General features: G+C 41.6%; 2 protein-coding genes across 3 annotated transcripts; both read right to left on the bottom strand.

Moving 5' to 3' along the window:
- Positions 1-873: 873 nt before the first annotated feature.
- On the bottom strand, positions 874-26089 carry LOC111217401. The gene is made up of 18 exons (XM_022739255.1): positions 26072-26089; positions 7595-7866; positions 7321-7336; positions 7100-7207; positions 6888-6976; positions 6669-6761; positions 6464-6566; positions 5406-5548; positions 5251-5319; positions 5087-5153; positions 3882-4066; positions 3740-3787; positions 3603-3648; positions 3353-3504; positions 3192-3260; positions 3035-3086; positions 2763-2870; positions 874-2523 (listed from the first exon to the last, which is right to left on the bottom strand). Exons 2-18 carry the CDS (start codon positions 7679-7681, stop codon positions 1532-1534), a joined length of 2427 nt encoding a protein of 808 aa, XP_022594976.1. The 5' UTR covers positions 7682-7866; positions 26072-26089; the 3' UTR covers positions 874-1531.
- On the bottom strand, positions 10597-22387 carry brpf1 (bromodomain and PHD finger containing 1). Of its 2 annotated transcripts, none has more exons than XM_022739252.1 (16): positions 22196-22387; positions 20125-20912; positions 19513-19702; positions 19144-19431; positions 18183-18700; positions 17828-18017; positions 17599-17739; positions 17170-17298; positions 16194-16665; positions 15118-15426; positions 14748-15026; positions 14511-14658; positions 13465-13598; positions 12709-12824; positions 12430-12584; positions 10597-11753 (listed from the first exon to the last, which is right to left on the bottom strand). In XM_022739252.1, exons 2-16 carry the CDS (start codon positions 20865-20867, stop codon positions 11570-11572), a joined length of 3996 nt encoding a protein of 1331 aa, XP_022594973.1. In that variant the 5' UTR covers positions 20868-20912; positions 22196-22387; the 3' UTR covers positions 10597-11569. The 2 variants fall into 2 exon arrangements, with proteins under 2 accessions (XP_022594973.1, XP_022594974.1); XM_022739253.1 differs by having other exon boundaries at positions 17599-17730.

Raw genomic sequence — 26089 nt, 5'->3', positions numbered from 1 at the left:
GACTGTATAAGCTGCATAAAGTCTTTTTACCCCTATTTTCCATGGCTGTATTCTTGTATTTGTCATATAGTATAACCCGGACCTTGGATTTACATCATGTATGTCATCTTAGTAAAAGTGGGAAATGTGTGGGTGAGTTCAGTGTCACATCACAGTATATTACTCTCCTGATGTGAGACGCGCTGAACTGTGTGTGCATAGGTGATTTACTTCCTTATTAATCCTGTCAAGCAGGTCTTTCACTCAGAGTACTGGAGTCATGTTAATGTTGTTATCTTTCAGTGTAACTCATTTTGAAAGAACAGGTTTTAGAAAAACGCAACATGAGGCTTATGTAACAGAGATTCTGAATTTCAAAAAAACAGATGTCAGTAATATAAACAGCAATTTCACCTTAGACATTTGTTTTGTTTACACATTCAGTCATTTCAGTAATTACACATGGATCTTCTTTTTTTTATTACTTCCCATACAAAAATATATAATGCCAATAGAGTTAGCTTAACTCAACATGTTCACTGGAGCAGATCAAATATTTCCCCAAGTTGAAATGAAATTTATGTGTCGACCCTGACCAGATCGGAGTTTGCTTTGCATAAAATTTACCGTTGAACTCAATAGAATTCCTGCAGTAAAATAAGAGCTGGGGAAGTACTGCAGTCATGTTTTTTCTTGCTCTGATGCTCTGAGATTTTGAGGTAACCTGTGTATAGTCCATTTGCCGTTAGTAATATTTGAATAATACTGGCTTTCTTCTCTTTGAGATAAGACACATTTTTTCATGTAATGTTCAGTGACGTTTCCTGAATGAGGAGATGCAGTATGCCTGAGTGAAGAAACAAACAAACAATTGATTCACTCTTTGTTCTTGAATGTAGGAGGTAGTATGTGTGCAAATATTTAATCATCAGGCTGCAGACAAACACAGTGACTGTTAAAGCCCACTCAAGGCAATAGTAGTAGACTTGTAATAGTTCAAAGTCTTACAGGATAAAAATGTAAAAAGCTCAATAAAGCATGCTTCAGTACAAGTCACTTCATCTTTTCATCTGTTGCACTCTTAACACTGGAAACCTTGAAATCCTGGGACAGGTTTGGCTCAATGTCTGTGTTTAGAAAATCTTATGCAAATTTGTGAGCGTTTGCAAACAGAAGCCCCACAGTTTGTTGCCTGCCTCCACACACACCTTCAAACATTAAATGCACTCATGGAGAAAGTAAAGTATGATTTGCAACCAGATTTTCATAGCAGTTAGCACATTTACAGATAAGACAGGTGTTCGCTATGGCTTCAGTCACGAAAGCAACATAAAGAGTCTCTCTGTCGACAACAGGATGGAGTATTTACCTCTTCTTAATATGCAAAACAAGTGGTGGCATTTTTGGCATGATGGTGCCAAGTAATGAATAGTTGGTACTGAGTGGTGGCTCTGAGGTGCTCACAATGGAACACCAGCTCATGTTTCCCATGAACATATTATGTTTCAAGCAGAACAAAAGTCTGTCCCCGTAAGACATGTGAAACTTGAGATTAAAGTTTCTCTGCTCTCAATGGTGACCCGTGGAGAGGCTCTTGCTCTTGTACAGTTTCTAGCCTTGCCCTGCTGGCAGCCAGTGGTAACTTGAGCCGACTCTGTGTCTTATCTGATATCTTTTTCTGTGATGATGTGACGCTCAGCCCTTGCATTTTCTTCCCTTGCGTCTGAGGCAGCTGAGTTTGTAGCCTGTGGGCTAGCTGTCGTACCAGCCATATGGACTGCACTTTAGACAGGAGTCTGAGCCAGCAGTGCCAATGAAATTTACCAGTTTGTGTCTTTCTTTTCATCCCGCCCAGCTCCTGTATTAAACCCCTGAAATCCTGTGGTAAGCAGTACCGAGGGATACCTCTGAGGGCTTTAGGGATGTCCCTGCTGTGGCCAAGGCGCTGGAAATACACAATGGCAACCCCTTGACCTTTGCACTGCTGCAGCGTCCCCTGTAGGCAGGCCAGAGAAGCTGCAAATACTGGTGCTATCACTGAAGAGGGTTCTTTGTGTTGGCACCAGTCTTTACCATCACATGATTTAACATAATCCTTTCTTCCTGCAGTTTTCCCTTTGTTGCATATAGCAAGTCTTCTTCCATTTAGTTTATAATCCTCCTCCACAGCAACTCTTATTTTCTCACATCTTGCATCTGCTTTGCTGTCATCTTCCTTCTTTCTCTCATTCTCATCCACGTTTGCCCTCTCCTCCCTCCATTTCTCATAGGCTATCTTGGCCTCAGGACTCCAAATAATTAGCACTTTTCCTTGTGCCTTACGCACAGTTTCCCACTGCCCGTACAGCCACGGAAGTGGACCCAGATCTGCCACCCCAGTCCCAGTCCCGGTCTGCGTTTGTGAGCTTTGGGCCCACAGAGCCATGTGCACTGTGGCACTTAGCTCCCCCTGCAGAATTGAGGCTAAAGCACACACAGCAGAGACATGGGCTGACTGTTCTGATGAGCACACCAGCAATACTGGCTTCTGGACACACAACCAGTCTAGAGATATGGGAAAAGAAACAGGAGGGAAAAAAAGATTGTGTATAATTTGTTTGCTGAATTTCAATTAGTTGCCGTCAGGGTAACACCTATCAAACAAATCAACTGAGGCAATAAGAATAGTTAAAATGATTTCAAATCTGAAGTTGGGAGACATGCAAACACTCAAAGACACAAACAATGGCAATTCAAATGAACCAGAGCCTAGACCTTGTATTTAATGAGGCAACTCAACTAACCTGCAGCTTTACTTTTAGTAAGACGATGGATGAAAATTCCCAGTAATGCAATAATAACCACAAGTGTCAAAGCTGCCACTGCATACATGCCACATCTGTTGTGCGTGTCTGTGGAAGAACAGAAAAGACAGTGGTTCGATTTACTTTGTAGGAGTTGTGTGTGCTTACATTCATTCATGCATGAAATGTTTCTCTATTGTGCATGCATTGGTACATTTGGGCTTGCGTGTGCATGTGTGTGTGTATATACTGTTTATGTTGTGCACACTTACAGTTTGGGCACAGAATTCTTCTTCCATGAAGAGCAGGCTCTGACTGCCACACCTGCAGAAAAACAGAGTGAAAGAGTGAGAAGAATGACAAAATAATGCACCATGTCCACAAGCACTTTTTTTCAGTCTTGCAGAAAGTTGTAGCATCTAACTTTACCTGCACACAGGGCTTAACAGCAAGAAAGTGAGGAGGCATTTTTATCCTCATCTCAGTAGTTTTCCCCTCCTGTAAATGAATAAGAGGTGTTACATATTTACTCAGTTAAGCATCAACTTCTGTTTTAGTTCTTTCTCTGGTAAACACATACGTATGCTTACCATTCTTAGTGTGTGGACCTGTCCCATGGGTGAACATCCCATCTCGTTAAGGGCACAAAGTTGAGCCGAGAACATTGCTGGGACAAGAGAAGTGATATATACAAACACACTCTGCTTGCCTGGTCCAATATACACGTCCCATGAAGACACAGCTGAGAGAGGGAGTCAAGAGAGGGAAACACACTGATAAATTGAGACTTATCACAGTTATAAGCAAAAAAAAGACCTTCTTTTTTCATGTTTGACTCACCAGCACGGAAGGGGCAAGAGATATTACGGTTGCCTTGTAGAGAAAACTGCAGAAATGAAACATAAATATGTGAATCCGCAGCTAAAAGATAAACAACTGGACAAGTTACAATGCAAGCACATCTAGCTCTGACTCACCTGCACACACATGTTAGGGTGTTTGTCCACTGTAGATGTGTTATATATCTGTCAGGGAGACGCAGTAGATGTTTGAGAAAGCATTATTCATTTTTATTAGGAAAGAAATCACCAATACCACCAACAGTGCTGCCAAACTTACCAGGTTTGGTCCATCCTCCTTCTCCTCCAGTTGTGTGGAGTTGAGCACAGGTGTGCAGAGGTGTTCGTGTTGTCTCCAGCAGAGGGAGGCAGAGATCTTCAGGTCACTGGCAGGACACACTGATCTCCACTGCAAACTGGACTTGTACTGTATGACTTCAGAGGAGCTCCAAACGTCTGCAACATCTGTTGAGGCAACGTGACTGCAAATGTTCACAACACTATGACAACTGTGACCTGACTATCCAGGGATGCAGTTGTGGGTAAACCTAGTGGACTTTAATTTGTCTAACATAGATAAAAGTATACCACATCATAGTATAAACAGAACCAAACTGATACATGAAATTACATCAACATGGTTGATCAACAAGGTTGGTTTCCACCAATTTATTCTCCTCCCTTCTCGTGTCAAACCATGCAAATAGTTTAGGTTTTTATGTGCTGACAGCACAATCAAGGTGAATGTAATTAAGGAAATAGTTTGACTATTTGGGAAATATGTGCCAAATTTGCTTTACTTTATTGCTGAGAGTTAGATATGAAGATCAATGCCACTCCCATACCTGCTCAGGAATAAGAGGCCACAACTAGCTGACCGTTCACTTACCCTAGTTTAGCATAACAGCTAGCCTGGCTCTGTCCACTTATCACCACCTCTAAAGCTCACTGACTAACACACTGATCTGAACAAAAACCAAAGTATAAGAATGACAAGTTACAAACAAGTTTACAGGGGGTTCAAGCCAGCTGCCTTGAGCTGTTATTCCTGTACACAATGAGGTCTGTAGAACATCTTGAGTAACCAGGACATTTTTTCTGAAAAGACAAGTCATTTTTCAATTCCACATGCACCACAAAGTTCCCTTCCCCTGTACATCTCAAAACCTTGGCTCTTATTAAAACCAAAACTATCTGCATGGCTAGATACCACAAGGGGCAAGTGGGTAAATACTGTAAGTATTTTTTGTTTCATTCTGGGTGGATTGACCTTTTTAAGGGAAGAATTCATTGTTCATGATGGAGCTTTTGTTTTTGGGCCATGTGAAAGACTGTGGGACGTCATGAAACATTAAAGGGAACACCCCAGTTTTGCATATCCATATCATAACACAGAATATCTCACTGTTCAATTAATAACAATAGTAAAATTATAATAATAATAATAATAAGATGTTCCTGCATGATTCACCCCTTAACACTCACCTGTGACCTTTTCCTTTTGAAAAGGACACTTTTTACGTCGCCGGGCGTCTGTGTAGGTGTAATATACCTGTAAATGCAGACAAGACGTGTACAGGAATGACAACAGACCGATTCAACAAAATAATAATAGTTCCTGTATCAAAATTATATGGAGTTGAAAGTACCTGTACACACACACAGGGTAGCAGGTGTGGGATGTTAAGAACAGCTGATCGAGACTGAGATGGATCAATCTGAAGGGAACATACAAAAACATTGCATCTTGATTGTGTACAAACAAAAGCAAGTATATGCAGATAAATGTGCAATTGAAACTTACAGTAATTAGGGTGGAAAGTGGCCCGCCATTGCACTGCACTCCACTGTAACACCATCTGGTATAAACTTTTTCTCCAGGTGCCACAGTTACAGTGATGGATTTAGACAACTGATTCACAGACAGATCAAACTCTGGTACGGGATCTAAGTCGCACACACACACACACACACACACACACACACATCACTGCTGATAGCTCAAAACAAACAGATGGGTGAAGTGAGTTGAGAAATATAACAAATGTAGATGCCAGATGTCAGTTTACCAGTTTTTTGATATTTTGAGGTCTCTGGCGGATTTAAACAGGAAGCATAATGTTGCCATGGATTCAGTAAGCTTGGTGTTGGCTGCAACATGAACACTGTATTTTTTCTGGCCTATATTTCTTCACATTGTGGCAAATTGGTGCCCCTAAAATATGCTAAATTAGCTATTAGCAGTTCCTGTTTTCACTAAACCCATGGATGTACAGGCAACTACTCAATAAAGCGAAAAAATGAGCAAAAATGAGCAAAAATGAGGAGTTCAAGTTCTGGCGTTATAAGGAGCATCTTTATTCTGTGATTTCAAAGCAGATTCACAATGGACATCGCAGATGATGATATCCTCGGAAAGTCACACGGAATCTGAAAATATCTGTATCATGTCTGTGGTGAAAATTTCAGTGATACGACTCCAAGAAGGAGCATCAATTTTGACGTAAAATGTCGCTCCTGCCTCACAGTTTGAAAATCTTTGCTTTAAATAGGAGGCATACAATCAATACAAAGTTATACCAACTGATCACAGGTTAACAGTGCTCGGTCACAGGACGAGTGTGAATTATGTGAATCTTTTGCTGCAGCAACCTAAAAACATCCCTTAGACACTTCATGTTGTTTTTTTTCCTTTGGTCAGCTATCTGAGGCATGACATCGCACAAGACTCTCACGCAGTCTTTGTGCTATACAGGAATAAGGGAGAATGAATGAGAAACATGTGGCAGAAAGGAAAGAAAGGAAAGGAAAAATGAAACCAAAGAGTTAAAACATGGGGCCAGAAATCCTTCAGTACTTTACCTGGCACTGTGTAGCTGACAGTGCAGCTCGTTGATGTTGTGCTGTATGACACAGAAACAATGGTCTCTGCTTCAGCCTTTACACAAGCATATACAATCTCCCACTGTAAAAACAAAACAACATCATCATCGTCAACAAAATAGATATACAAAATATAAAATTAATTTCAGTATGTTTGACGCTAGAACAGAAAAAATAATCTTACCAAGTCAAAACTGGTATTACTATATGGCAACTGCTGTGTAACACCCATGTCACATTTGACCTTTTGTCCACGCACATTTCTTTCACTGTTACACTAAGAAAAAGAGAACAGAGAAACAGTAATGATACCATTGTATTCCACCTACTTATCATTTAGAATTCAGTGACATTTTATGCAGATACAGAGTTTTGGGGCAGGTGCAAAGAGAATAAGTCCAACCTTTGTTTTATTTTTATTTTTTTTCATGATAGGCTTGATTGTCTCATTATTTGATGAGAGAATTTCAATCTTTGGGGCCTTACAGAAGTCTGGAAGAAAGGAGATCGAGTGATACACTTTTCAACATTTAAAATCAGACGTACAAATGCGTGCAGGATCATGTATGCACAAAATAACAAAATGAACTTCTGAGCTGCGGTTTGACTCTGTACCATCAGCTTTCATCCAAACACGGACAGTGACACATTCAGAGTACATCTCCCCAGGCCCCTGGTCCAGGACTGAGGTCAGTTTCACAGGGCACTGCCCCTCAACATAATCTGTACAGACAGAGAGGAGTATTAGTACAGTGACTGATAACATGTGGCTTCCACAGGTTCTAACTAAAATGATACTAGAGCCTTTGAAAGCTTAGTGCAAATACAAAACTTACCATTTTGATTTCCCATCTATGGACAAGAGAAGGAGGACATAAGTTTAAGAAATATGAAACATTCACATAGCAGCATGTAGGCCTATGTCAATTTACCCGTCAAAAAAAGAAGAAGGAAGAAGCAGAGGAGGTAAAGCTGCTGCCGCTCTGTCACTATTTTGGAAGTCCTTCAAATAGTCTTGTCTAATTTAAATATTTACAGTGATTTCACCCCAGTTAAAATACTGTACAGCTTCTGTAGTTCAGTCTGTTACAGTAATGGTTTTAAACTCACCTGGCATGTTATGGTACATTCCAGCTGCAGAGGAAACACTACGACGGCAATAAATGCCAGCGCGGTGCACAGACGCATTTTAAACATCTTTAAAGAGATTGTTAAATGTCCGTATAGTACAGTGCCGACACGAAGCTTCGTTTTTCCGCATGTCCATGCAGCTGGTTTCTGTTGTTAAGAGCGAAAACCAATGCCGAGATTCTCCAAGTCATGCATCCCATGTGTTCTGCCACTGAGTCCGGGCGTTGGAGCATCACAAACACACACACACGCTGTGAGTGACAGTCGCTCCGCATGAGAGCTGTCTGTGTAGCCCTGAAGTTTATCTAAGTTCCCAGGACGGGCCTTGTCGCTAAAGTGTGAGGGCCTTTTAATTTTAAATCCTTTTTTTTTTTTGAATGAATAATCGTAGCCACCAGATTCGGGCCAACGACTCTCAGAATGAAAGCCACATGTGCAAATTACAGAAGTAACTAATGTGTTGACGCCCATTATGACAGAAAATGATACTCCAGAGGGGCGGGGAGTAACAAGTGAGTCATAAGGCAAAGTATACCGGTAAATGTTTTTTTTGTCTGTTTTTGTTGCCATTTTTGTTGCCATTGCATACACTTCCATTCATTTCCCGGAAACTTACCCTACCCTAATCTTAACCACAGAAAATGTGTCCTTAAAAACAGCTTATGGCAGAACTACACACACGGGAGAAAGACTTTGATGTAAAAGTGTAAAGAGCTCTACAAGTGACCAGTAACCATAAACATAGATACAAGATAATAATTATTCAACCCTTCCAATTCAATATTTAGTAGATGCACCTGTGGCAGCAGTTACAGCTTCCAGTCTGTGCAAACAGGCAGATGATACTCCATGAAAGCTTCAAAGGGCAGAGAATATGTAATTTAATACTTCAATTCTTTTTTTGTTGACGGTTCATATTTATTCTATTATATCTATTTGAGGAGCATACTGTTTAACCATGTGTGGCTCTAAGGATGGCGATGTCAGTCAGCTGGTCCACGACTTTGGTGCAGGCTGAAAATTCTCAACAACTACAGGGTGAATTGCCAAATTTGACATTTGCCGTTACCAGCCAGTTAATTCTCGTTAACTCTTATCACTCTCGGTGACTTGTCCCGTTGCGCCATCACAAAGTTGACATTTGTGGTTTTGATCGAAATCTCTCTCAACTATTAACAAGATCGCCATGAAATCTATTGGCCTACACACATTCATGTCTCCCTCAGGATGGATTGTAATAACCTGGTGATCCCCTGCCATCAGGTCCAAACTTGTATTTGTCCAGCATTTTGGCTTGACACCAAATACCTGAGAAACTAAAGACATACCCACCAAACTCAGCGGTACTTTGTTTTGTGATGATGTTTGCATTTAGCTCAAAGCAGCAGTGCGTGAGCCTCACATAGCATGGCTGCAGACTATGTCTTTTTACTCCACTACATTCATCTGACAGGCTTTAGTTGCTAGTTGCTTGCAGATGAAGAAATATTTAAATATAAATGATTCAATGTAATTAAATAGTGTGCAGATCCAGTGCTTAAAAGAATTGTATTCATTTAGATTAAGTAACCGTTACCTAAATTAGCTGGTTTGTGGGTTATTTCATCCAGTCAATACAAACGTATAATCACATTAAACATACACTGAATGCCCATGCATTATTACATGTTTGTACAGAGACTGGGTAAATCAGATATGATAGTAAACAGCTAAAATGGAAAACGAAGCTGTGTCTACCACAGCCTAGTTTTCTGTTCTAGCTGGTCTCCACAACACCATAAGGTCACATCTGTGTTCGCTGCATCTGTTGAAACCACTGACTGATGCTTATCAGTCATTTCCACTCACATTAACAAGTATTTCTCAGGGCAGGAAGCAAGGTAGCAAGAGCGGTGTCATCTTGTTTAGGCTTACATTTTGTGGTAAGTGGGTGTTGCTGTCGGGTGGGGGATTTATCGTTTGTGGAAAGATTGATCAGAAATTTTGGTTTGTGGAGAGGGAATTTAAACTTTGGTTATGAGTGATTTGTCATGACAACCAAATGAGCTCATATAGCACCTGATAATGTAAACAGTTAACTTCTGGGAAATACAGGTTAAATGGGTGTAAAATGTAACTGCAGTGACATGGTTGCTGTAACTGTGATGTCCTGTGTCTTTTCAGGCCTTTCAACCTGTTTAAGTAAAAAAAAAATGTTTTTGTATATTTTTCTAATTTTATTTTGACAGGTTATCACATTATTTTATTATACACAGCTATAATAATCAGCTACAATCAGTGGGCAGCCATGTCACTGTTGTAACACTCATGGTGCACAAAGTTTATCTGGCAAAAAAACTAAACCTGAGAGGCATATTAATGAGACTTGGCAGGTATTTTTGTAAAGGTTGTCTGACCAGTAAAACCTGTGTACAGTAAGTCTGTGCTGCATATACAATGAAATATGTACCAGAAAACCTGCATTGTGAGGGACTTGTTGGTTGTCATGCCAACACAGAAAAGTAATCTCATGACTGAGAGTTTTGAGCATGGTAAACACCTGGTGCTTTAAGTCCCTCAGATAAAGTAAAGAAAGCCTGGGAGTTAATTATTTGTTCAACAGATGTAACAGCTGTTTAACCGATGTTTGGACACAGTGGTTATGCTTTTAGAAAAGAGGAAGTTAAGTTGAAAGTTTAGCAAAATGGACCTGAGAGCATATACTTGTCTTTGCAGTGAAGACAATCCTGCTAAAGAAGCATAAAACCAAGTGGTCATGTTCAATGACAGCAAAGTTTGCACCTGAACTGAAGTGTTGTGCTGTTGCTCTTTATCAAACGATATTATACACACAAGTCGTCTGAGTCACTATTTCCACAGGAAGAATTAATGGGCGGCTGAACATTTAACAATTTACCTGCAAAGCAATCGAGCAGGACAAATTCTGAAGGTGGACTCAGTCCACTCTCAGATGCAGACAGAGTGACCACAACACAACCCACAAGTTTAAAAAACTCAATTCTTTTTATTAAACTTCTATCTTTATGTAATCTGTATATAAAAGTTCTAAAGCCATCAGCCTGAGACTAAGACAGACAGTGAGGCGATCATGTGATTCAGTTTAGTCCTCATTATTCATCGACCAGCGGCCTGTGTGACACAGACGCACGTTAACAAAACCGTAAAAACAGGAGACATGATGTACACAGAGTGACAGACAAAGAGGACCACACAATGACGTCTTGTGCAGTCGGAGTGATTAGAAGTAGTCCATGATGAAACAAGATTGTGGACCTTATTAGGAAGGAGTAAGCAGAATAAATAACATTAACGTTGGTTTGCCCTCGGTTCAGGCTGCAACAGTCTCTCTTTGTGCTCCACTGACAAATGACACTAGCACCAGGCCTGTTTTGTTTTTTGTTGTTATTTTTGTTTTTTGGAGAGCTGGGTGATGAATGTGAAAACGTGCTTGAGTGATGGCATTCGTAGCCATACCCACAGTGTGTGCATTTAATGTACACTACATGCATTTCCCTGTTCACACGTGTAAGATTACGCGTGTGAATGATGTATGTGTAAGAATGACAGGGAGAGGCAGGGTTGTGTATAGATCATACTGTAATACTATGTTCATTTTTTGAGTTTGTAAACCATCACCTCATTTGTCATTTAACATATATATCGACCACATACAAGGAATATTCTGATTCATGATTCTGAACATAGCATATTTTTCCATTATCATTAATACCATTTTTTTTTCAATTCTCTTAAATACAATATTTTACATGTCAGATTAAATACGGCTTAGTGTGCATGAGTGTGCGTGTCTTGGGGCTAACGTAGTGGATGTCTTTTTCCACTTGGTGCTACTGGCACTATTTCTTGTGTTCTGTGATGTAGGTCTGGGCTCTCTATAGAGAAACGTACACTCCACAACACCTGCAGGGACCAACACATAAGGTTTGTGTGTGTTCAGTCACTGTCACTGGTTTCACTGCTGGGGTCCCCCTGCACCTTGCTGCGGTGCTGCATAGCACGGTGATAGGCCACCTGCACTGATTTGCGGATGTTGGATTTCCTACCCTCCAGCATCTTCTCCTTGTCCAGCTCCTGGTCCACTCCGAGTGGCACCAGTTTAGAGCGAGGCAGCCACTGCCTGCATGAACACAAATACAAATACAGTCTAGTGTTAATTTTTTTTCCCCATCAGAGGTACAATGCATCTAATTTACAATAAAACTTGCATCAAAAGAAAAAAGAAATGCTCAAAGAAATGATCACAACACAGACACAGGTAGTTAATCTGAAAAAAATCCTCAATCTTCTGAAGGGATAACAGGCCAAGTCATTTCACATGGAAGATAAGTAAGTTCCTGTTATTGTAACTCTTTAGTTTAAGTCCCCTTAAAAGAACATCACAGTGGTTGAGTGACAACTACTCTTGTCATCAAGTTTCTCTCATTTGAACTAATAAGCAAACCTTGAACATAAGTGATTGTGCAGCACATGGTGACCTACAAAAAAAGAGTTCTTTCCATTCTCTTGAATTCTCAAAAACCACATTTGCCCTATTTCTGCTACATGTTCTGTGATCGTGTACTTCAGTAGTGGAGTGCAGTTTCCTTTGAAGTACTACCACAGTCACTTGTCTGCACACAGCCAGTAACATCAGAAGCTTATTTTGCTTGTGTCTTGTTTTTATTGTACATTTCATCACTATTTTTTGGGGAGAAAAAGACAGAATGTCAGTGAGAACAAACAAAGAGAAACAAAACAAAATTTAGGTACAATTATTGACAATAAAATTAGTCAAGATGACCCAGAGCACTGACCAGGTTCTCTTGTTGTCAAAGAAGAGAACCAGGAAGAGGTGTTCCCTGGCTTCCTGGGTCATTTGTTCCCCAAGTTTCAGCACATCCAAAGGGGGGACTGGGATTGGGACACCCCGGTGGAACACCCCCTCCCTGGGCATCTTCGGGTCAATTATCTGCAGGCAAATGGTGGCAAGAAGAGAGTCAGAAATATAGTCATTAACCTACAAGATGTCCTAAATCTAACACTGCACTTGAATTTGGTCAGGTTGTTGTTTGTCTTGTCTACTTGTATCTCACCAGGGCAGGATATGAAGGATAGCCTCTGCACTTGGCCCACACCAGGTCCAGAGCTTCCAGAGAGGAATAGTCATCAGAAGTCATCCAGCATCCTGACCTGGCACGGCCACGCACCACTGATGTTAAGAAACACAAGATCAGGAAGATCAGAAATCACCATTATGCAACTTCCCTTGTAACTACGCTATTGTTATTTATACAGTCATACTGGTCTGCGTGTTTCATCCAAGATTCACCCCTCTCCTTTGAAATGGACCAAAAAAAAAAAAAAACCTTGTAATGATTACCTGTTTCTGTTATGGCGCAACTAGACCGATTATGAAAGAGCCAGTCATAAGAAAATAAGTAGTTGTATCCTGCAACTGCCTCTTAAACTATCTTTGTATTGTATTACTTTGCTGAAACATTGTGGTTCTGTTTTTATTTGTGTACCATAAGAATCAATTCTGTCCTGTTTCTTTTTTGGTGGAATAAATGGGAATGTTTATCTTTCTTGAATGAATTCTTGTCACAACTGTAGTTAAAAACAAAAAAGGATATAAAGAATATCATAATATGCAAGGGGCACTGCATCCAGGTCCAGCAAAATGTTAAAGATCCATTAGTTGGTTACAGACTCAAAAATGCTACAGCTTTCCTGCACTGGATTATGAACCCCATTAAGACACTTGCTGTCTAAATTAACAGAAACTACTTGTGTATACACTGACACACGAGTGTGTATATGTGGGTTTGAGTTTGTGAAAATGTGCTTACAATGTGAAACGCCCCGTGATCCTCCAACTGAGTAGGAATCATTTTCGGTGCCTGATGTTTCCTCACTGCTGTCTTCCTGGAAAGCAGAGCGAGAGAACGATGCCTTTCCTCTGCCCTGTTTAGACGGGGTCGTACTGAGAGAGAAGAGAGATTATATATAATTTTGTCTGTTTAGTGCTACTAAAAACAAATGCTGCATAAAACCCATTATAACCATGAGTTAGATGAGAGGATCAGTACAACTCTGCTATCTCTGCATTAGCTGCAGAACCATCTGTCCTTAATATGGTTTCATAGTTAATGCATGATGCATTGTGATTCCTGATTTCTTTATGCTAAACCTTCACAGGAATCACAGGAGGACACAACTAGCTTGGCTCACACAAAAGTTCATAAAAATGCCTATCAGCACCTCAAAGCCACAGTAATCAACACACTGGATCTTGTTTTTTTTTTTTTTTTATATCTGTACATAAACCACATGTAAAAAATGTCAAGTTGCAGAATCCCAAGGAGTTACATGCTGGAAAGGTTTTTTGTTGACAAGTGGCCAGGAACAGTGACTTCCTGGTATCTACGTGGGCTGCCTAGTAACCTCAAAGTATTGACAAGACTCCAGGAAGTCAAAGCAAATATATGTATCTCACAGGATCTCAAACTGTTTCTTTCTAAACTGCATCAGTTAATTTTTATCTATTTTTGTTAGAGGCAGAAGAACTCACAGCACACCACTGTTGAATATTACTGCTTTATAAAGTTGGTATGACTAAGATGTCACCTGGTAATTGTGAACTTTCCTCTACCTGCAGTGGTTGAAACAAGGCTGATCAGAGTGGTGGGAATAAACCGCCAAAAAAGGCCAAAAAAATTCAACAGAGCTGCAGAGATGGTTGATAAGTCCCTGCGGGTTTGTTCCTGCAAATGACACCTTTCACTTGATTCATTGGTGATATAAAAATTGGGATTTGCGGATTAGGGGAACTTTTAGGATCACCATGCATTTTACTTTGCCAGCCTTGTGAATATACAGTTTGGCCACTAATCACCTGGTCCTGTCAGACGCTGCACTGCTGCTGCTGCTGGTCGTGGACTCGGAGTCTGAACTGGAACGAGGGAGACGAGGCTCATTTCTGTATACGCGGAAGCTCTCTGTTACTGGCTGGTTTCCTCCGTCAAAACCATTACTCGGCAAACCTGAAGAAAAGATATAAGGGACCGGTGGAAGTGAGTGTGGGACTCAAAAATTGATATTCAAAAGTTTACTGTTCATGTGTCCACTGTACCTGGCAGAAGGTCGTCATTGTCACTGTCACTGTCAGAGCTGGAGCTGCTGTGGGGGCTGCGAGGCCTCTTCCTCTGCCTGGCTGGGGACAGCAGGGGCAGCTGTGGGGGACCAATAGGGCTTTGGCTCACTCCTGCCCCAGCGTAGCCAGCGTCCCGGTTCTTGGGAGGGCGTCCTGGCCTTTTGGGGGGCCCAGTCATTTTTTGGTTCTTCTTGGAGAAGAGGACAGATGTCCGACGGCCCACCTCTGGAGCCAGGGCAGACGAGGAGACACTCAGATCTTGAAGAGGAGAGAGGTTTATAGGTTAGAAATATAAGCAAATTTTAATTACGTTTGATTATTATGATACTTCGCATCTTCTTGGACGCACCTTTTCCACCAATCTCCTGGCTACTGCTTTCTCCTCCCTCATCATGGTGTCCTGAAGAGGATGGGTGATGGGGAAGAGAAGAACCTCTGTCTCCTCCTCCCACTGACTCCCGCCCCCCCATGCCGGAGCCTCCCTCCCGCTGGTGTGCGAGCTTCCTCTTGATGACACTGATCTCTTTTCTCAGAGCTTTGGCTCTACGAGACTGACCAATGCTGTGCTTCCCAGAGCTGACCTCATCAAGACGCACCTGCAGGAAATGCAGCTGTTCTTCCAGTGGCAGCCGTCGCCTGTTCTCTGGCAGGAGCAGGTCTGTGAGAGGCAGTTAAATAACTTCAGAGGACGTAAGAGAGTCAAATATGACTACGGTCACTATGTTTAGTAGAATTTCTGAGGTTGATTTTAAATCAGAGGAATAAGAGGAAGAAAAAGTGGGAAACCCAGTTTTCAGTTACTCAGTTGCATGAATGATATGCGCCATCTTCTGGTCAAGAGGCTTTACTGCACAAAAGATCTTTTTTGTTTCTCTACAATATATTTTTATTCAGCATCATCCACACACTCCATAATCGTTTCACTGCTTAATGCTTGTAACAAAGAAATAATTGTAACTGATATTCAACAAACATACAAAGCTAAGCCATTGTATATACTTATTACTTTTCACTATTCTTTTAGTGTAATATCTACTAGAACCACGATTCATAGCCTTCTATCCCTTTGTTCCACCAAGACACTCAACCTCCCACCAGCAAAAACTCCTACACACTATACACTTGCAGTAAGAAAATAATAATAATTTATATACATCATGTAATATTGTATACATTTTCTTACTGCAAGTGTATAAGACAGCGTGCAGGAGTTTTTTGCAAACCTGTCCATACACAGGTGAGTCAACGTTCCGCTTACAATCACATTTGTGTGAAAGTGTAAATTTTCTTCTATCTTCTAATGCCAAATGTTCATGCATAATGAGTCTGGCGTCTTAGAAACAAATTGTATCTTCACAAAATCTAAAGTATTAATTGTAGTTGGACAAGCTAGAAGTTCTCTTTCCAAAGTGAAAGATCACTTACCATCTTCATTTGAAGACAATGGTCGGTCTCTTTCTCTATCCCTGTCTCGGTCTCGCTCCCTGTCTCGCTCCCGGTCTCGCTCCCTGTCTCGCTCCCGGTCTCGCTCTCGGTCTCGCTCCCGGTCTCTCTCCCGCTCCCTCTCCCGCTCCCTCTCCCTCTCTCTGTCACGCTCTTGGTCACGCTGACTGTCTGGACTCGGCTCTCGGTGGAGGTGCATGCCAGTCTCATAGTCGAAACCGATCCGTTCAGCTTGGCGCCTTGCTGTTCTTATCACGGCCCCGCCCATCTCTCTGAGCCGCAGGGCAGCACGGTAAAACACTGTATCCTTGGCGTTGTACTTGAGGCAGTTGTTGACAATGAGGCCAAAGTCTGCCTCAAAGGCCTCGAAAGTGAGGTAGCGATGGGACTCCAGCAGGTTCCACATGGTCTGGAAGTCCATTGGAGTGTCAATATGGTCCAGGTAGTCTGGCACCTGGATAGTAGCAAGTAAACATCAGGCAGAGGCATCATCCACAAGTTCTAACCTTTTGAATTTCCAGTGCAGATGTGTGTGAAGTCAGGAAAGTTTTTGTTGAAATGAAACTTAAGAATTTTTGTTGAATGACAGGTCAGTATTTGAGCCTGACCAATACTGAAGTTTTGCAGCTGATACCAGTATCAGAGGGTTTTAACAAAAACTGGCCATTATAACCTTAGTGAAGGTAGAACACATGGCAGACATGTTGAATTAGACTGTATAGGTGCACCTAATAAAATGGCCAGGTAGTGTATTTTACAAATAAATATTGAATTGTATCAATAAATTATTATAAATAAATACTATATTGAAGATAGAGAAGACAAACATAAATCAACCCAAATTATCAGCTTTCATAAATCACAATGAAATGAAAAATTGAAAAAGACTGAAGGTAACTGTGCAAACTTCTTGTGCATGTGTGCGTGTGTGTGTGTGTGTCTGTCTTTGCCCATTTACCTCTGCCAGTGGTACAGGCTCAGTGAAAAAGTTGTTAGTATCTCTTTCCTGTAACTGTTCCAACGTACTCCTCAACAGCACCAGAAAAGGAGTCAGCTGCATCTCCAGCGCCATCTGCTGCACTTTAATCTGATCATAGACACATTTTCTTTTTAGCAATGTAAACCTGCTGACTGTATAAATAAAAAAGGGCAGTGTTGTTAAGTCTGTGCAGTAAGAACTGTGTGTTTACATGTGTAAACTGGCTCCCGGTGTTCACACAACCTCATGTGAAAGCACTGGGCTGCTTGTAGTGAAGGAAAAGGCAAACAGTGGAATGAGCACAAAGTGTACGGCGAATGTGAACTAATGCAGCTCAGTGGGAATAATAGTGTGTTATTGCTTGTATTAAGAGTTTGGTTAGTGAAATAAATCTAATTTGTGGCTTACCGTCTCCCTCTTGAGCTTTTCTCTCTTGCGGATGAGCTCCACCAGTAGCCTGGCTCTCTCTAGGTCATGTCTCAGTCTCTGCCATGCCTTCAGCTGCTCCTTTAAAGCAGTCTGTTTCTCCTCGCTGTCCCTCTGCAACACCAACAAGCATAACCCCACAGATAATGTTAAAACAACTGGTTGAGGCAAGTACAGAATTAGAATAATATGCCCTACTATAAGTACTTACTGAAGGAAGCTGTGATGAAGGTTGTGGGGGGAGTGGGTCAATATGTCGTTGTGACTGCAGGTGGGTTTGGAGCCGGCGCAGCAGAGGTACACCATTGCGACTTTGCCTCTTCAGGGTCCAGTAGCTGTGAAGACGTTGCATGAACTGGCTCTTCCTGGGTACCGTCAAATTACTGGTGATTTTGCTGAGCCTGGAGGAAAACGAACACTGCTTTAATTCTTGTACTGTCATGTCATAAATTAAAAACTTTCCTTATTGTTATATGGGATGTCTCCTCTGTTCCAGGAGGTAAGGGTGATTAAAGAACCTCTGGAGCACATATAGTACAGACGCAACTTGTGGTGTGTATGCCTACCTGTGGGGAGGTATACAGGGTACAGACACCACTGGCGCAGCAGCTCTCCTCTCAGCTAAGATCTTCCTCGCTCTCTTCATCTTCAGCCTGGATTTTGCCTTCGCCCTCTTGGCACGCTCAGAGCTCCAGCCCTTGGAGTCATCATCGTGGCCAATGCTGGGCTCGTCATCCTCCTCCAGCTCTCCTTCACTGTGAGACGAACCCATGCTGGCCCCGCCGACTCCTCCCAAAGGTCGGGCTGATCCTGGCGGTGTGTGGATGTCACAGTAAGCTGTCTTGCGGACACTGAAAGAGGTGCCATTGGCCCCAGTCTCTCTGACAGGCTCCATTTTCATATAGAGGCCCGCCTGCTGGGCACATGTCACGTGGAAGGCTGTGTAACAGTTGGCTTTGTGACACTGGATGCAGGCGCCTGAACCCCGCTGCTTGCAGATGTAGCAGGTAAGTTTCCAACGTGCAGGAGGGATGTGCTCAATACTATCAATCGGCTCCAGAAAGACTGTGTTAGCAAAGCAGACCTGAGGAAAAGCAGCAAATTCACATTATTGCAATACTTTTATCTAACTGGCTGACTGACCATGGCTAAACTGTACATTCACACATGATATTCAACTGGCTGTATATCATTTTAGTTGTGTTTTGCATTCTATGATTTATGTATCTAGTGCTATTTATCAAACCACTTGCATTTAAAATGTGACCAAAAGAGCTGAGCAAACATCAAAAATATATGCAACAGATATATGTGTAACACTCTGATAACATCTATGTTGCATCCATGTATCATCCTCGTGATCTGGGAATATACAAGCATGAAAATTGAAGAACTTCAGATTCTGAGGGAATTGAAGACTGAACTCTATGTGCAGCAAAGATAAACACGACACAGTGCAGAGCACCTCAATAGCTGCATGATTATGTAATTCTAATCAAACATGCATGTGTTGGTGTATGGATTTACCTCAGGGATCCAGAGGGCACACACGACATGTGCCCACCGTGCATCGTCCGTCTGTTTGAAAGCTCCTCCCTTGTTGGGACAGAGAGCACAGTCCACAGCTCGACTTGGTGACTGCAGGCAGCGACGACACAACCACTGGCCCTCCGGGATGTAGGGCACGCCATAGCACTCTTGGTGCACTGCCAGGTTACACATGTCGCAGAACAGGATCACATTGCTGTTCTGACACTCTCCATCATTACAGATGCAGCAGACAGCATCCTCATCGATTAGGGTACTGGGGTCCGCCTGAGAGAAAGGAGGAGACATAAGAGTTTCTATATATGTTTCCGTGTTAAAATGTCATCTTCCCCTAATAAGCTCAGGTACCTTGTTGTGGCTCTCAAAGTAGGACTCCTTCTCTAAGCGGTCCATGAGGTACTCAAAGACCTCCTGAGGGATGGGTGTCACACCGTCACGCCGCCGCTTGTCGTTCATGATGTCAAGCCAGATGTAGTCCTCCTCATCAATGTCATACTCCACCTCCTCATCCAGCTCCTCCACAGACTTATCAATGTACCTGAACACCATAGAAGAGAAAAACATGCATTTTATATATATATATATATATACACACATATATATATATACACACATATATATATAGAACATGGGTAGAAAAGCATGTATTTGGAGTGCGGGATTAACATCAACTTCACCTTTCTGTAGAAAGAAGAAACAATGACAGAATAATATGAGGAATCTGAAGTGAAATTAATTTCCTAGTACACGCATGACATTGAGCTGCACAACTGCAAGCAAATGTGTAATTGTGTGCTTTAAATATTTCCAAATCAATTTTCTGTATGAAACAAGACACCTCCTCTATACATGCACCTCTTTGTCTTTAAAGTTCCTGCCATGTACTTAATAATTCTGCCTCTAATTATTATTCCTGCTATGTAATTATTAATGAACCAGATTATAATTCTCAATGCAGACCTGTAGTAAGATGACGGCCGGGGAGGGGCATCAGGTCTCTCTTGGTCCAGCTCTCTGAACACCGCTTCAGGAAGCTTTACTGCAGGCCCAGACTGAGCGCTGTGATGATGGGATGAGCCATCCTTCTTCTTTTCTTTACTCTTATGCTTCCCAGACTTTGGGGTGGCTTTTCCCCCATTAGAAGATGGGATATCTGGCCGGTCCTTGCCACTCCCTCCTACCTCACTACCTCCAGCTCCACCATCACTACCGTTACACACCCCTCCACCACTCCCACCTGTACCAGATGGGGGAGCATCCTCTGCATCACTGTCTTCCTCTGACACCACATCAATGTTCTCAAAGATGCTAATGCGGTGAATGCGTCCTTGAATCTCCAACTCCACCATACGCTGTGCCTGGGCATAGGTCATTGTCTCTCGGCCTGGAGAGTGAGAGCGCTCTGATCGGTTGGGGCTACCAGGGGTGTTCCCCCCGTGCCCTGGTCCTCCACCTCCGTTGCCTCCACCATCATCTGTATCTCCTGACCCTGCCAGCGATGCACGAGGAGGTCGTCCCTTTCTCTTCTTTTGGGGTACAGTCTGTGCAGGAGTTGGATTGTCATGGTCATAGTGGTAAAGGTGATACTCAATGCCGCTGTAGCTCTTGTAAACCTTACGGCAAGTCTCCACTGGGCATTCATAAGGGGGCTTGGTGGCCCGCAGATTGTGACAGAATGTCTTTACATCAAAGTCCAGCCCCATTGTGCCAACAGCCACTGCTGGGACAGATGCTGTTCAAGATTACATCTGAAACAGGGGAACACAAAAGACAACCAGAGGAGAGTCAGTTCCAGAGACTTCATTCAGACTGCTGTGCTATGTATTCAAAATACATTACTTAGATAAAAGATGCTGCCACTGAACTACAGCTGTTAGAGACAGCAGTCTAGACAAGTCGTGCCCGCACACTGTGCACCTGTTATGGTGCAGTCACGTGACCATGACCCCCAGACTCAGTAGCAAACAAATTGTTTTGTTCTGTCAGTGAAATAACAGGTGCAATTTAGATAAATATTATTGCTTCTGTTGGTCCTAGCTAACTACAGTTATGTCGGTTATCGTGCAGAGAAACAAACGGCACAACACTTCGCCTAGTTGGCAGTAAAGACAAGCTCCTAGGTTAGAAAATCAGGTGAAACAGTGCACAGGTCAAATTTAGCATGAAAACTCCGAAGATAACCAAATGGCTTAATGCATTCTAGTGCAGCTAACGTTAGCCGTAGCATTTTGCTGCTGCTTCCTTCTCAAACAATGAAACATTGCAGCCTGCCTGGCGCTGTTAGCCAGCAAGCTAAGAGCAGCTAGCAAACAACAACACCAATCCACTTTCCAAATAGCATGGCTACAGCGAATAAAGCCACCACTCACAAGTCAATGTTACAAGCTAGCTTTTGCAAGTGTCCGTTAATTTTTCATCTTAATCGACGCTGTGTTTCATTCAAGTCGGTAACGTTAACTACATGGTTTAATTCGCGTGCTAAATTGTAGCTGTATTCACAGGACAGACGTTAGCTACACAAACAGATGAGTCGCTTTAACGTTACAGAGCATATTAGTACATTAAACAACAATTCATAAACGAAAGAGTGTTTGAAGTTACATACACTGTAGCCTTAACTTAGATGACCACTCAGCCCTCTACAGTGTTTCCCTCCACAATGACCTCATCCCGTGAATACCAGACACTGAGCAGCGAAATGACAATATAACGTCTGATTTCCCGCGGGTACCAAACTACTACAGCTTATGTGATTGGGTTTAATACTTAATCAAATATCTGGGATCGATCGACCAATTAGTTCTTCCCATCTGAGGTGAAACAGCTCTAAAATGTGCGGTACGAGGAAAATAGCCTGGCTTATTTTGCATCAGTGCTTTACTACTTCGTGTTTTGTGTTTATACCTAAATCAAAACCGCAAACTTAAATGTAGAGTGCGCTTACAATAAGACAAATGTGACCAAATCTGCCACAAAACGAGCTTTCAACCGTTCAACGCTACAGATCTGGACCAACGTTATAAACACTTACTACTCCACGTTCCTCAAGACTGCGTGCTTCGGAAACCTCACACCAGATCGGAAGGCTTGTAGATCGATTTTAATTAATTAGATAATCCCAGACGAGATCACAGGAAGCATAGGTGCAGTGAAATGATTTTATGAAACAACATAACATCCCGATCATTTCATTGTGTTGGGAATAACTCAGAAACTCGGCTGAACAAAAGGGGCAACCATTGCTGTAACGTTACGCCGCAGACGCGGGTTGACACATTCGCCACACAAAGCAGGATCTATTTTTCGACTTTGGTGTTAAAACAGAGCCTGTCTGCATACTTTAATCGAGATTTCAGTATAACATACATTATATTCTGTTTGCAATGTTTACTGGGTGATTTATTGTTCATTTATACTTGACCAACTGTTATTTTGTGTTGAATGTCGCGAATCTGTGCCTTTGTTTCAAAGATGTCGGGCAGGACTGAGTATGAACATAATTTTTAAGTGTATTAACACTTGCACATCCTCTATTTAGGGAAAAACATAAACACTCTCGACAGATTTTTTTTATTTAATTTTATCGTATTTATGAATGACTCAATCTTACACCTGTTTATTTAAAAATGCACTTTCACTATGATATAACCACAAATAAATTCACATGGAAATAAAAACAATGGCACACAGCATCAAGCACAAAATAATATTTATTTCTCTCTCAACATACAGTCTGTGATTAGAGTGCTGCAGGGTAGGGTGGGGTAATGCAGTGGGACATCCAGCAGGCAGAAGCAATCCCACACAGTTTAAATACAAGCCTTGAACAACCAGCGCATATTCACCAGGGGGCAATGCTGTCCAGAGAGAAGTGAGATGAGCAGAGCAGGAAGTGTTAGGACTGCTCTTCCTCTGTGCATTTCAGCTCTCCCTTTTACCACTGCACCCAAATGAATATATTAACAATAGTTATTCCCTCCTCTGCTCACGGTGAGTTAGCAGCAAGGGAGGTGGAACAAAACATACCAGATACAAGTGACAGAGAACAGAAATCTCTTACTACTGGAAGTATTTCACCAAAGCAGAAGACTCTGCATAATATCCTATAAAAGTCCAATTCAAACCGAATTGATGGAATAATATACATCAAAGCAACCCCTCCAACACCACTACCACCACCACCACCCCTTAACAGTTAAACAAACAAAATGTACAAATATAAACTACAAGAAAACTGTACAATTCACAGCTTGGAAGGATCGGGGTGCTGAAACCTTTCAAATGTGTTGTGTTGATGTGAAATTTCTAACCATAGTAGCTGCATTGTTTATCTTTGCTTTGTAGAACATGAAAAGTTGGCCATGCTCGTCAGTGATAAAACAAACAAAAAAAAAAAAGGTACAGGCGGTGAAACCCACTATATACAGTGTAGGAAACGCTTTAACATAGGTTAGAATTAAGGGAGACTATCTGTTGTGCAAATCTCCCACATCAAGTATCATTTGAATTTTGCAATATATTACTGACAAAAAAGGCTATCATCAAAAGCAACCTGGGAAATCAACACATCAAAATTTCAACAAGGCAATAACACTGCTTTGTGAGCGTCTCATTTGTTAATTTGAGAAGTCTTTTATTTTTAAGTACCATCTTGTGTGAATAGAATGCTTAACTGTACAGTGGAATCACCTCAGACAATAGCAGCATCAAAAATCAAGCTTTAAACATCAAATAAGTTAAAAACATCAGACTTAACCGGTGATTGCACAGAACATTTTACATACAGTGTATGCTGTAATAGGACAGCCAAGTTGAAAGAACATTTAGCAGTAGTGAATTCAGAGTCTGCAGGGTGATTTGTAATATTTATACATTGCCTGGTAACTTCTGTCTGTTGCTTGGTGATTTGTAACTTTGTTCAACTTTTCAGCTTGCTCCTGTTGCACACATCAGAGATAAGGCTTGTGGCAAAACCACGATCAAAGCTTTGTGGAGGGGTTAAAAATTGCACTTTTAAGCCTCAAGCCATCACATATTAACTGCTACATTCTGATCAGAACACTACCAGAGGCATATACTGTAGAAAGAACTATGTACAGTATATATGGCTCTGGACACGGCCTTTCCTCTGAACACAGGGGTACAACACTGCCAACTCTTGTGCTGTCCAATACATCTGTTGTCTTTTCAAAAAAAAGGGGCTGTGTCCAACTGAACCATTTGACCTGAAAGAGTGGATTTTGGCTGCTGGCGTAATTATTTTTCCTCCTCTCATCAGTCGTACATTAACCATTTGTTTCTGCAAGGCAACGGTACATCTCACCACTATGGCATTCCATCTGTCACAGGGGTGGAAAGTAAACAAGGGTTAAAACATGATTTTATTATTTAAATAAGAGCATATACTGTGTTAATAGTGCAGTACTACAAGGGCATTCATTTGTAAACTGAAAACAAAAGTGTCTGTAATGCATTAAAAAAAAAAGACTGCAGTCAAGCTACCATCAATTGAAATAACTTGGATGCAGACATGCTTTGTTTCACAGAAGAAAAAAAAAAAAGCAACGATTTTGGGTTCAAACCCTTTTGCTCTCAACAACGGGACGCAGCTCAATCTGCCAAGATTTAAGCCGTGAGCAGCAAGGAGCGGGTGTCAGGCTTGACAAAGCCAAGCAAAGTCACAGCTAGTTTAATTGTTTAAAGAAGGAGCGTGACCAATCACATTTCAACGTTCTGCCATTTGTATTCCCCTTCATCAGATTTTAATGAAACTTGGTGTGTATGTTCAGGAGATAGCGCAGGATGTCTCCAGTTTCATCAGGATTGCTCAAAGGCATCTTCACTTATGAGCAAATATATGATAGGCCACGCCCACTTGCACCCATTAATATGGCACTTCAGATTTTTGTTAATATTTCTCCAGAGCATGCACACCTAAACTGGTGAAGTTCTTTCAACCGGGTTTTGAGATACATGTTCTTTGGTATTTGTGGTGCTTTGGGAGGCCTCTTCCCAAACACGGACTGAAAATATCTACCAAGATTTATGCAGATTGGACACATCATTAATGAGTTATGGCCAATTTCCTGCTTAGCCCTGCCCCTTGTGAAGTTTATTGGTAAAATCCTGTAAATTAAAAAAAGATATCCACAAGCTTTACACAACTTTTGAGGTTGGTCCAATGAAAATTTGGTCACAATTGGTTTTGGAGGAGATGTCAAAAATGTGTTATTCAAAAAATTCTAAATGGCAGAAAATCCATCATGGTGGACTTTCATGGTCCAAGAGGCAAATTGTAAGCTCAATTTCCTTTTTGTATAGCAAATTGAGCTGGACTTGTGTATCAAATTTTAAGTCAGCTGGATTTACAGTGTGAGGGGCGTGGCCTTTCCAAACTTTTATTTTTGGGCCCTAATAACAACACCCACCAGGCTGATGGGGCTCATATTTCTTGGGAAGCACATGCATTTCCAGTTACTGGGCCAAGTTTCATGTTTCTAGCTGATTCCAGCTCGCAGCAATCCAAGCCGTAGCAGAAGACAATAAAATAAAATAAAACAAAATAGAATAAAATAAAATAATCTGACAAAAAACAATAGGGTTCTACCCCTTCAAGGCTTGAACCCTAATCAATGTTCAAGGCACTACATTCTTTCAAATATTTTTATCATAAATACTGTCCTGTTACTGTTTCTCAAACCACTGGTATTTGGATTCCAATGTAGTGTTTTAAGTGTAGATAACACAGAGAAAGGCAAAATCAACGTGAAAACTGCAGTAATAGTGAAATATGTTTTCATGACCACAGACAAAATGTCTCGTATGGCTGAGTTTAGTCAAGACCAAAGCCAAAAAGCATTAGGTATTCAGACATACTTACTTAACATGTACTGTATAGTATACACACACACACACACACACACAC

Source organism: Seriola dumerili, unplaced genomic scaffold (genome assembly GCF_002260705.1).
Source record: "Seriola dumerili isolate Sdu_G_001 unplaced genomic scaffold, Sdu_1.0 BDQW01000043.1, whole genome shotgun sequence".
In the NCBI taxonomy this organism is placed as follows: Eukaryota; Metazoa; Chordata; class Actinopteri; order Carangiformes; family Carangidae; genus Seriola; species Seriola dumerili.
This window is presented reverse-complemented; position numbering and strand designations above follow the sequence as displayed.